Source organism: Atractosteus spatula, chromosome 3 (assembly GCF_055471065.1).
Source record: "Atractosteus spatula isolate fAtrSpa1 chromosome 3, fAtrSpa1.hap1, whole genome shotgun sequence".
NCBI classification, from domain to species: Eukaryota; Metazoa; Chordata; class Actinopteri; order Semionotiformes; family Lepisosteidae; genus Atractosteus; species Atractosteus spatula.
Window position 1 is genome coordinate 75609340 of NC_142708.1, and position 13075 is coordinate 75622414.

The 13075-nt window shown below is 44.1% G+C and overlaps 1 protein-coding gene across 1 annotated transcript; it reads right to left on the minus strand.

Annotated features, from left to right (window-relative positions):
- Positions 1-373: 373 nt before the first annotated feature.
- LOC148838767 (uncharacterized) lies at positions 374-4849 on the minus strand. The gene is made up of 2 exons (XM_088911392.1): positions 4805-4849; positions 374-4052 (listed from the first exon to the last, which is right to left on the minus strand). Exon 2 carries the CDS (start codon positions 4038-4040, stop codon positions 1992-1994), a length of 2049 nt encoding a protein of 682 aa, XP_088767518.1. The 5' UTR covers positions 4041-4052; positions 4805-4849; the 3' UTR covers positions 374-1991.
- Positions 4850-13075: the final 8226 nt, after the last annotated feature.

Sequence of the window (13075 nt, forward strand, 5' to 3'; positions counted from 1 at the left end):
ACAAAGATCAAAAGATACTAGACCCACCAAAAACTGAGTTTGAGACCATCTGAAGAAAATGGCAAAATAGAGTTGAGAGATTTTGTTACAGAATACTTCTATTCTTTAAGATGTCTCACAGTATTGATGACGTAAATGCCTCAAGTCAGTTTTAATGGCTTTGTAAGTTAGACGGCTTTGATTCTAGTAGGTGACCTACATTTGTCCAGATCACATTTTACTGTAAGAAAGGCTTTCTCAGCCTTTGAAAGATAGTTAATGTTGGAGGATTTTCAGCAGGAAAACTTCAAAATGTACTTCAGTTTTAGTTAAAATTAAATTTCAAGTATTTTTTCAGGAAATGGGATAACTTAAAAAAACACAGAAAATACAGTTTTTAGAGGTAAACTTGGCTGTTTTATTGCAAACATACATATTCTTTATTGTATATATTAAACTGACTGTCTAAATCAAAAGAAGAAAAAAAGCAGAAAAAAGTAGAAAAAAACAATTACCATAAAAATAATAGATACAATATAGTAACAAACATTTAACATTGTTTTAAATGCTGTGCCTTTTTTTATGCGTAAAGCAAGTTTAAAAAATAATCCCCAGTCTTTGGACGACACAACCATTTAACTAGCATGTTAATTATAAAGATAAAATTTGACCTACTTTAAAAAGGAAAATTCTTGCGAGGTGACTGGGACAGGAAGTTCAATGGTACTGTCTGTGTTTTTGAACCATATAACAACCACAGTCATCGAAACAGAGTATGGCCATTTCACTTCAGTCCACAGACAGGTGTTGAGTCTGATTAAGGAGAACTGTTTAAAAGATCTGATGTGTGCGTTAGGGGGTTTGAACACACCTTTTTACAGATGTTTATATTTTCAGATGTAAATTACAGGTGTTCAAATATGTTTGATAAGTTAAAAAAATATTTTATAAAAACTGGGCCCTGGGTTCAGTTCTGGGCCTGGGCTGCTGTCTGTGTGGAGTTTGCATGTTCTCCCCATGTTTGCATGGGTTTCGTCTAGGTGCTCCAGTTTCTTCCCACAGTCCAAAGACAAACAGGTGGGTTAATTTTCTTCTGGGAAACCTGGCCCTGATGTGAGTGTGTATATCTGTGTCTCTTCCTGTGATGGACTGGTGTCCCATCCAGGGTGTATCCTGTCTCGCGCCTGTTGCTTGCCAGGATCAGGATGAACTCCAGCTGCCCTGTGACCCAGTACTGGGTAAAGCGGTGAGAAAATGGGTTGATGTACACATCTGATCCTGCTCTGTGGTTACTATGAAACATTTGTTTTCCAGTTTCATTTATTGTTATTGAACTCACACCTAGATCATTCCTGAATGAATCTGATGATGCCTATCAGTCTGCTTCTGATGTCGTTATCGTGCTTCACTAGCTAAGCAAGGATTCTCACTGGGATTTCCCAAGCATCTGCACACAGGACATGATATTACTAGGTCAGGAATCTCTCCTCTCCTGGCACGCAGAGACCCATGCATCACCCTCAGCACCAGCAGAGCTGTGGTGATGACAGTGAGGGATGAGTTGGTGCTTAGCCTCCTGTTCATCCCTGTAAATCTTCAAAAGAAGAAGGGCTGGACAGGTGTGGGATCAGAATAAACTGAACTGTCTGTTCCTGTCTGCAACTCCTCATTTTCCCCATCTGGGTACAGGTGTCGTCCTGTGGTTTAAAATATCTAAATTGAATAAATGCATTCTAACCTGACCAGGGTGTGATCCCAGTGACAGACGTTCACAGGCTAATTTACAGCTCTGCTGATCGCAGTGTCCTGATTATGTTCTGCTAAATCGCTGCTCTGTGAACTCAGAATTCTTCATTGGCAGAAAAAGTGTGTCCCCAGCCGGCGAAACAAAAAGGAATTCCATGAATGAGAAGAGGTACTGATGTGAAAAATGCTGATCGACACCAAGCTATCGTTTTTAAGTCAAGTAAGAATCAAGTAAGAAACAAACTGTTTAAAAACATGATCAGCTTTCATATTAACAAAAGGAAACCACAAAACACAGCAAACAGTCCTGCCACCATCACAGAGGACTTGACGTGAGAGGACGCCACGCCCGAGCAATGGGGGGAGGACATGAGAGGGGCTGTGGCGATTTCAGACAACGGCGTCTGGGAATCGGAGCAGGTGGGTTGATCCTGAAGGAGCCTGGAATGATTGAGGATCCAGTGACTGGCGTACATGATAGAGGGGCAGGAGCAATCCCAAGGGTTTCCGTCCAGGTAGATCCTTTTCAGGGAGAACAGAGGTGACAGAGTGCCGTCGACCAGGCTCTCGAGGCGGTTGGATTTCAGGAATAGGACCTGAAGGTGGCCGAGCCTCTGGAAGACCTCAGGATGCAGACGCCCAAGCAAATTCCTCTCCAAGTCGAGGTCCTTCAGGCTGGCCAAGCTGGAGAAGATGTGGTCGGGCAGGGAGTCCAGCTGGTTGTTGTGGAGAAGGAGCTTTCTGAGTTTCCCCTGGCTGTGGAAAGCCGCCGGTGTCAGCTCTGAGAGGCGGTTGAAGCTCAGCTGTAGCTCCTTGAGGTTGACCAAGTCTTCAAAGTCTCCTGGTGCCAGGATGGCCAGATGATTGTTTTCTAGATGGAGGTGCTTCAGGCTTCTGAGGCCTTTGAAGAGCCCCTGTGGAATCCTTGTCATGTGGTTGTTGCTGAGGTCCAAGCTCTTCAAGCTGTTCAAGCTGTTAAACAAACCGGGGGACAGGGTGGAGAGGTGATTATTATTGAGACAGAGGCCGCGCAGGTTTATCAGATCACTGAAGCTGGAGGACGGGAAGGACTTCAGGTTGTTGTGGTCCAGTTGTAGCTCTCTGAGGTTCTGGAGGCCACTGAAAAGGGTGGCAGGGATCCCGGACAAGGCGTTGTTGTCGAGGTAGAGAGACTTAAGCTCAGTGAGGTGGAGGAACAGGGGCGGTGCAAGTTCAGACAGGACATTGTTGTCCAGCTGCAGCTCCACAAGCTTGGTCATTCCTCGAAAGATATCAGAAGGCAGGTGGGAGATGTTGTTGCTGTCTAAGTGAAGCTCCTTTAAAGCATGTAGGCTCTGGAATATATCTGCAGGCAGAGACTCCAGGCCATTGTTGTATAGGTCCAATTTCTCCAGACTGCTCAGATCTTGGAACAGTGCAGAAGGGAGACGTTTTAGCTTGTTGAAGCTTAAATCCACATACCTCAGCTGGGTCAGATTGCTCAAAGCATGTGCTGAGAGGGAGATCAGAGGGTTTTTGCTTAGATCCAGTACCTGCAAAAACCCCAGTCCAGCAAAAGCATCCTCAGGAAGGGTCTGGATCTGGTTCTTTTGTAGGAAAAGCTTCTGGAGCCTGGACAGATGTTGAAGAGCAACCACAGGGACTGAAACAAATCTATTACCACTAAGATCCAGCACCCTGAGGCTTGTAGCACCAGCGAATGAGTCGCTCTCTAAGATGTGAAGTTTGTTGTTGGACAGGATGAGATTTGTTAAGTTTCCTGTGCTATTGAAGAATCCTGCTTCTAGTTCCTCAATACTGTTGTTGCTCAGATGCAGAACAGAGAGTTTTGGGGTGTCTTGCAATGTTCCAGATTGCGGGATCTTGATATTATTCAGGCTTAGGAAGAGGGTATCCAAGGCGTGCAATCCCTGAAGAGAACCTGGAGGCAAGGAGGTGATGTTGTTGTCTGTGAGGTCCAGTTCTTTTAGATCCGAGAGGTTTCTGAGAAGACCAGGGGGCAGGAGACTGAGTTTGTTGCCTCTGAGGATCAGTTTGCAAAGATTCCTCATGTTTGGAAGGGAGGAAAGGCCTGAAAAGTTGATATGGTTGTGAGTAAGATCCAAGGAATAGAGGTCATCCATCCCCTCGACTGGGAGTGCTCGTATGAGGTTGCTCTGGGCATAGAGGTGTTTTACACCATTTGGCAGACGAGGTATTTCCAAGAGCTTTCCTTCCTGACATGACAGGGTGTCATTCGAAGAGCAAGTGCACTTACTGGGGCATTCCACACAGGCACAAACTGGAACCAGGAGCAGACACAGGATACAAAGCATGCTTACTGGTGTCTGGGAATGAACAAAGGAGAAAAGATGAAGGGGATAAAGGAAGAAAGAAATGCGAACACTGGGTTGTGAAAAAAGAGCATTTTAGCATTTCAGTCTCTCTCTCTCAGGCAAGATTTGCAAACTTTCATGTGTTAACAGTGAGTTTCATTAGATGGGGAGCCATTTGCTTCACAGACAAAAAAAGCTTTTTTAAAATCATCCTTGGTATTTTTGTGTGCATTGCCTTCTTAAATAAGAGTGGTAGGTCCAACTCAGTTTCATACAAGTTTAAGTTCCACATTAATTTACATGAAATAAAAGAGTTAATGTATTTCATTTAAAATGCTAAATGTATTTTGCATCTCCAGGAGACAGTCATTATTAATCAAATGTATTAATTGAAATGCATGTCTCTGAATGTACATGGGCGGATATAAGTCAATAAATATTTCCTCTTGGGTATAGTTATAAACCTCTGCTCTTTGTGGTATGACCACCACACATATAATTACAATTCTGTGCTACACCGTTTTTGGTTAATTTAAAGCATTTGTGTCTTAATTCAATATTTATTTTTATAATAATACCTTTCTAAAAAAGACTAAACATTTTCGTGTATTTTTCAACACGTCAACCTTGTTTTCAATAAATGTGATAAAAGCATAGTCAAATAGTGGTTTGACATATCACTCCTATTACTATTAAATTTGATAATAATTTGTTATCTCATAACATTCTTACTTGCTTGGTAGTATGATTATTAGTGGACCCACCTTTGCAGAGGAAGCAGGCTGTTTCTGTGGTCTCTTCTTTCTGTTCTTTGAGTGACTGCACTGACACTCTTCAGCTGAAGAGTGCCCTTGAAACGTCATGGGCTAGCTGCAGTGACGGATGCTTTCTTAGAAGACTGAGGATGTGGGGAAAGGTCCCAGATACAAGTATATTGTCAGCAAAAAAACAGTGGTTTATAAAACAACATATATGTCAGAAAACTATCACTCCAAGAAAGCATCTGTTCCACTTACTGAAAGATTCTCAGGTTCATATGCAGATTATTGTAACGAGAGAAACAAAAAGAAAAAAACTAAACTTCTATAATGAACAAGCTAATGGGATATTTTTATTGAGCCGCAGTACACACTGGTAAATATTTAGTTGGTTAGACTATTACCGTAGTAGTATCTACCCTAAACCAGTAACCTTCTGAGTTTCCATGTTCTTTTGAATTCATTCACTTTGAAATAATTAAAGGAAGCAAATTCATTACATGAACGTGTATCATTTTCTTACAAATACTGCTTCCTGTGGCACATTCAAATTACCGTGTTTCACACACATATGGTTTGGAAAGCAAAAACATAGTTATGTTTTCATATTATCTTGTCTATAGACTTGTCTTGCCTGTGAGCAGTTGTTTCTTAAAACATCTTGGGGTTGATGGTGCTTTCCTGGCCCGTTAAGGCTACTCCTTCACTCTGTTAACCATTGATGTTGCAGAGATGGACCAAGAGTTAGTTATTAAGATTAATGTACAACAAACTCAAATACCTGTAGGGGTCAGCTGTTGCTGTACAATATTGCTGTATAATTCTGTAGAGTGCATTGTGGCTGTTGCAGGTTATTACTTTAGCCTGCTGTGCTATGGGACGTAGTTTTCTGCACAGAATATTTTGTTTGATTAAAGGGCCGAGGAACCTTATGGGTTGCACAGTGGTTAGGTATCGCTGCCTCGCAGCACTGGGGCCCTGGGTTAAACTCTGCTCCTGGAGTGCTGTCTATGTGGAGTTTGCATGTTCTGCCCGTGTTTGCATGGGTTGCCTCCCACAGTCCCAGGACAAACTGGCAGGCTAATTGGCTTCTGGGAACATTGGCCCTGGTGTGTCTGTGTGTCTGCCCTGTGATGAACTGGCATCCTGTCCAGAGTGGACACTGCCTTCCTTCCCAGGATAGGCTCCGGCTCTCCTGTGACGCTGAACTGGATGATGCTCTTAGAAAATGAATGGATGGAACCTTATGGCCAATGTTTAGGCTTGTTCAGGACAGGTTGACTTCCCATTTGATGTGGCTGCCATGTGGTATTTGTCATGATATATTTAAAAGACTGGCCAATTAGAAGGAAAAGTAAGTACAGCACAGTATTTCAAAACCTAGGACTCTTTCTCTCTCAGTGATGTGCAGCATACGTTTATTAAAAAAGGGCCATGAAGAGCCAATCCAATTTCAAGTGCTCTTAATATCATGTAGCGCATTCGCCCGGCGCTGCGGCTGAAGAGTGCCCGGCTGGGGTACGCGGCGAGGGGCAGGACGGGAGTGGTAGTGGTCAGGGCGGGGACTAGGAAGGCCGCTGACCAGTGCAGCTGACCCACTGCGAAAAGGGCATACAGTCTGGGGAGATCGCCCGGATTAGTGTAAATAGTTCCCTGGTTTTGCACCCAATTGCCACCCTATCCCTGTGTAGCTACCCAAATAGACCCCAGTGTGTTGCTCTCTCTCTCTCGTCTCTCTCGGCTCGCTCGTTCTCTCTCTCTCTCTGCTGGTGCGTGGGCGCAGTGGTGCTGTGCTGGCTGTGCGAAAAATAAAAGCGCAGTTTTTCAGTCAGCCCAGTGTGTGATCTCCTGTCACAGCCTGAGGAACAGTGAGTCTGTCTCCCAATAATGCTCGTTCTGTCTACAGTATATGTAAATATTTTATAATATGTCTTTGTTGTAAATGTCTGTAATATGTCTGTAGATTTTATATTACTTTTATTTTTTGTTTTGTTTCATGTGAATTTCATTATTTTTATTTGCTTTGGCAACACTGATTGTACCCATCGGTCATGCTGATAAAGCACCTTGAATTGAATTAAATTGAATTGTGTCTGAATCACTGTGTCCATCCTCGCTCGACCCGAAAATACTACAAGATGTACAAACAACTGTATAAGGTTCAGTAGATACCTACAGAAAATTGTTATTGTGTAACATGACATCATCACAGAAGAATAATATTTGGGAATTATACTCCAAACCTGAATTAAGCTGATAGGTCAAATGATGTGTTGCCATATGTAACGCTCCCGTGGTTTGGCGATGGAAAGAAACGGGCCAGAGGCTCTGGCACAGGTTGGCAGGACATTTATTAAAGACGCTGAGGGGGGTTACACACATATGAACTCTGCTGCAGGTGAATTCGCTTACAACGCAGTAGAGCTCAGACAGGCCATAGCTCTGTTGTTCCGAGAAACACAGAGGCACGAGAGAGGCTCGTACGCAGGTCACTCCCCGCTGGCCCCTGCGCTGTTTTTCTGCTGCGTTACACGCTGGTCAGTGTGTTGAGGTAGGGCGGTCAGCGACACACTTCAGTGAGAAACCTCTTATCCAACTCCTAGAACTGTATCCCAGTCTCTTTATGATACATTCTTACACTAGTGCTCCAATGAAACGCAGCCTACATACCTATAGAAACGACACGTTAGTTAATGTATTGAAAATAGTGGTTTGACGTTACATTTTTTAAACGTTTCTTTCATTAACCAGCAGAGTTCGAACTGCGAGAGGGAGCCATCGATTAACTACTGAAACGAGAATAAAATTGTGTTTATCAGAGTAGTGTATTCATGCTGCATTTTTCAGTGGGCGTTTTGCAGTGAGGGCGCAGAGGCCTGCTGTAAAAAATGTAAAATACTGCTAACATTATCTTAAAAAAAACAGGGCGATACATTCCAATTTATAACCATCAGGATTCCTACGCCTGTCGTGAAGTGCAGGAAACCTGATTTTCCGACCCTGAAAATGCTTGAAATGTGCTCCCTAAATGCAAGTCTTAGAAAGAAGACAATTTTATACGGGTAAGGGGAAACACAATTAGGTGTGAGACATATTTAATTTGTGTTCACACGTTTTGCTAAGCAGTGTTTTGTATTTCATGTACTGATAACAATATCGCTGCCTGGTGAGCTCCCGCTTGCGGTCACTGTCGTGCGAGCCGCGCGAGAGAGCCGCAGCACGCAGACCTGCCATGGCAACCGCGCCGCGAGCCGTGCGTTTCCGGTTTCACAAGCCCTTCGCACGCCGGGCGCACCCGGGACGCTGGCGGCCTCTAGGCGTTAGTATTGTTATCTAATAAAATGTATACTTCGTCGCATCCTCTTCACAGTGAGAGAAAGGAGGAAATGGAGTGAGAGCAGAAAGGACAGCGTGAGAGAGCAAAGGCCACAACGAGAGGGTAAATTAGATCCGTTTAGGTGAGACCACCAGGTGAGACGAACGTTGTTTGTTTATTCCTTAAGCAACACAGTTCTGTAATTAAAACTTCCAGACAGAGAAGTCCATTTTCACACCCCAAGACAAAACAAGAATGTCTTTGCACAGGAAAGAATCAGTTTTTAGGTGTGTACACTTTTGAGACAATTATAATGCAAATCAGATGTCTGCAGTGTTTTTTGACTCTTTGTTTTACTGACTTAAATGCAAAAGCCATAGGAAACATGTTTAAACCTCAAAAGGCTATTGTGTTTATATGTATCTCCTAAACATCTCTTCATGTTAAGTGCCGTGTAATATCCCCGGTGGAGCTTGCTCTTGAGCGCCCCCTAGTGGGTGAGGTGTGCGTTCTCAAAGCCGTTTTTCAATTTCTATCTCTGTAAGAAATATATAATATGCCATATCAAAAAATCAAGTAATAGGTGTATTCCATGCTGAAAAGAGAAGAAAGAAAATACAACGTTTCGGCTGTGGAGCCTTCTTCAGGTGTTCACCTTCCTCCATATAAAAAAATTGCTCATCTCTGGCTACAGTACTCTCTTAAAGGTCAAATGTAACCCTCTTCATAAAGTCTTAGCACATTCATATGTTCTCAAGATTATTGCAGAATATATATGCTGGCTTATACCTCTTTCATTGAACAATTCCCAAACCCAGGAAAATATACAGTACAGAGTTTAAGGACCTATAACAACACTACACAATGGCTGAGTACCTGACCACAGTGAAACACAGCACAGAGAAACAGGCTCATTGATCACAGCTTGTCCATAGAAACTGGACACAGGGAGACCTGGCTGTCCAGAGAGGACAGGCTCAGTGACCACAGCTTGTCCATAGAAATTGAACATATGCAGACCTGGCTGTCCAGAGAGGACAGGCTCAGTGACCACAGCCTGGCCATAGAAACTGGACACAGGGAGACCTGGCTGTCCTGAGAGGACAGGCTCAGTGACCACAGCCTGGCCATAGAAACTGGACACAGAGAGACCTGGCTGTCCAGAGTGGACAGGCTCAGTGACCACAGCCTGGCCATAGAAACTGGACACAGGGAGACCTGGATGTCCAGAGTGGACAGCCTCAGTGACCACAGCCTGGCCATAGAAACTGGACACAGGGAGACCTGGCTGTCCAGAGTGGACAGGCTCAGTGACCACAGCCTGGCCATAGAAACTGGACACAGGGAGACCTGGCTGTCCAGAGTGGACAGGCTCAGTGACCACAGCCTGGCCATAGAAACTGGACACAGGGAGACCTGGCTGTCCAGAGTGGATGGGCTGTGCTCCCACTGGTGAACTTTTTGCCGAACTCTGAGAAATTCTCTGGGATCAGACATATATTATTCCCCAAGATAACAAATCTAATCCCACAGTTCCCACACCTGCCAGAATCTGAACAGCTTCCAATCCTACTGGGGGAGGGAACTCAGTTGAGTTTAACTCTAGATGATCTCTCGCTGACCCCCTCAAATAATAATAATAATAATAAATTCCTTACACTTGTATAGTGCTTTTCCAGACACTTTACAATTATGGGGACTCCCCTCCACCCCCACCAGTCTGCAGCCCCATCTGGATGATGCACCAGTACTCTCCCCAAACACCAGCTCCCAGTGGGGAGGAGAGCAGAGCAATGAAGCCAGTTCACAGATGGGGGTTATTAGGAGGCCATGATTGGTAAAGGCCAGGGGGAAATTAGGCGAAGACACCAGGGTTAACATCGCTACTCTCAAATAATAGTATGGCTCATGTAGTGTCTTTTAATGTTTACTGATATGTTTGTACTGTAAATGTATTTAAATATCTTGTTAATAGTTACATCTTTGCCAACACTGTGATTCATTGATCACTGGGGCGGAGCAGTGGCTCTCTGGCTCAGGATCTGCGCCTGTGGCTGGAAGGTTGCCGGTTTGTATCCCACAGCTGGCAGAGGAATCCTACTCTGTTGGGCCCCTGAGCAAGGCCCTTCACCCCAACTGCTCCAGGGGTGCTGTACAATGGCTGACCCTGTGCTCTGACCCCAGGCTTCTCTCCCTGTCTGTGTGTCTCATGGAGAGAAAGCTGGGGTATGTGAAAAGATGAATTCCTAATGCAAGAAATTGTATAGGGCCAATAAAGTGTTCTTATCTTATCAAGCCAATAAAACTATTGAATTGAAATGAGTTAAATTGAAATTTAGGAGCACAGTTACTATTGTGAACAGAAGGGGGCAGTGTGTAGCTACTGATTTAACGTGAATTGTCTGAACATTTTGTTTGGGAAATTAGCTTCGAATATTTCACAGAGAAAATAAATTTTAATATTTTAATCAGAAGTTTTAGATAGGGCTATGGATTTCAAATACAGTGAATCAGCTGAACATTAGGACATGGTTTATTTGATAAAGAGAATATGTGCTTTATATTCAGAGCAGTGAAATTGAGACCCTGCAGGTTCAAACTGCATGTGAGTCCTGGTGACTCAGACCAAGAAATTCAATATTGCCCTGTTAACATTGTGAGTCTTTAAGTCTGTAATGATGAATGGTTAATGAAATAAAGGTGTGAGACAGAGGGAAATGGAACAGTGCTGTTACGCTTATAACTGCTAGATGGCAGTGTTCGATCACAGTGTGGGTAGAATTTGTTAACTCCTCTACTCTGTAGGGTAATAATCATCATGCAATTATATTTTATTTTAAAAGCTGATGAGAAAAAAAGTTGATTAGACTTGAATCACTATTTTGAGTGATGCACACGATCACTCTTCCAGATTGTTTGTGTCCATCCTCATTTGTGCTTGATATTTTTCTCTGCAGTGGGGATGACCTCTGAAGTCAAACCATCTCATTCTAGTAAGGCTGCTTTTCAGTCTTAGTTGTGTTCAGAGCATTGCAGCTGCTTCCTCAAGATGAGCCCTGAGAGATTGATTCAGGAGTTCATGAGCTTCTGCCTTTCTGCTGCTCTGTCCGTGTCTCAGAAAGACACAAAGGGCTTCCTTCAGTGTCACTTCAGAAGGTTGATATTTCTTTTATCAGACCTGCAGGTAAGGAACCCCTCTCTGAAGGGTTAAAAGCTCAGTGCCGAACGTTGCTGGTCAGTGCTGGCTCTGGGAAAGGTTGTGCTGACCCTAAAAGCACCTGCACTGATTGGGAGATCTCAGGTGAAGGTGTGGGAGATCTCAGGGGGCTGTTACATGGCCTAAAGCTCTGGAGTGAATGGTGCATATGGACTGCAGGGCATGGCTTGTAAAAGCAGGTCAAAGTCAAATCATCTTCAAATCATGACCCAGTCACAGGACTGAAAGTAGATTGCAGTGGGTAGGACGCTATGGTGCAGTGGTTAACACAACAGCCTCGGGGTCCTGTGCACCTGTCTGTGTGGAGTTTGTATGTTCTGCTTGTGTGTAAGTGGGTTTCCTCCCATGTCCCCAAAACAAGCAGGTCAGGGTTGATTGGTTAGTCTAAATGAACATTTTCCAGGGGGCACAATGAGATCTTACACTTGGCAGGTTTATTCCCAGTACTTCATATGGAAATATAGAGAAACAGAATATGAGCCGAGGGGACCTTCGTTAGGGCCCCTTCTCATATTCTGATACGCTTGGTCTGTCACATAGCTTCTTGGAGGTCATCTGGAATGCAGTGTGGCCTTGGTGTTGTCAGACCTGACATGGGAGACGTGAGTGGTTTTGGAAACGCGTGGAGTCACGGAGCTGATCGGAGAGGCCGAGGCATGACCGTGAACATTAACCAGGGTGGCAGCAGCTGTGGGCCTCTGTCTGCAAAAACAGGGTCAGCTTGCAACAGGTGTGTGAAAGGACAGGACGGAGTGTGGAGAGTGCATTCCTGTTCTGCAGACTGGGAGAGTAAGTGGTCAATCCTCAGTCAGAACAGATTTTTCATTTCCAAAGACCTCCGACCAGCCCTTTAGGATTATTTACTTTTAAAAATTTACCATTATAATTGGTCAGTTATCGTACTTTGTCTTTACCATAGTTTTACCCTCATTTCCTGTGGTTTCAATGGGCCTTTCCTATGCTTTACAACAGCATGGGAATACTGTGATACACAGTGGTTTAACTAGTGCTTATTTAATTCTAATTTTGTTATGCTGCTGAATGCCTTTATATCAGAAGCTCCTGAAAAAAATACATTTTGATTCCTGTATAGGGAAACAAACACAGTAAACCACAGCAAGATGCAGCACAGAATCAGATTTTGTGGTCTGCATACTTTAAAAAGTGAACAGTATTTCATTTTGCTCATAGCCCAGCTGCTGCAGCTCTTATGAACTGAGCTGTTTTTGTGAGGAAGAGAAACGTTTGAATTTGTGGGCTATGAAAGCAATGGCCACTAAGTCTTGCAGACTAATGCCTACATTATTGAGTATGAACACCATCCACTTTTGCTTAAGGTTTATGCATGGCAAGAGGTTCAAACACGTGATGACCACATTGGAAGATTCATGGCCCGGTCCTTCACACTGGTCTGCAGTAAAGCAAAGCCAGAGCTGCAGGCCTCCATTAGTGCCGATTCTGGATTGATCACTGTGACCTGACGTGCATCTCAACCCCCGTCAGTGACAGTACCCCCAGCCCATGCCCCACTTCTCCCATGTGTCCGCCTCACTGCTGCTTCATATGGCATATCGACGAGTTCATGTAGGATTAAGTGGTTTTCCTGGTGTTTGTGTGTCTCTGAGTGTGGGAACAGAACAGTTCGGGTAAGGACAGAGAGCGGGCTCTAAGGGCCATTCGTGACGAGGGCAAAAGGGTCAGAGCAAGAGGGGGCCGTTATGCTCATGTTTTGAATCTCAGCTCT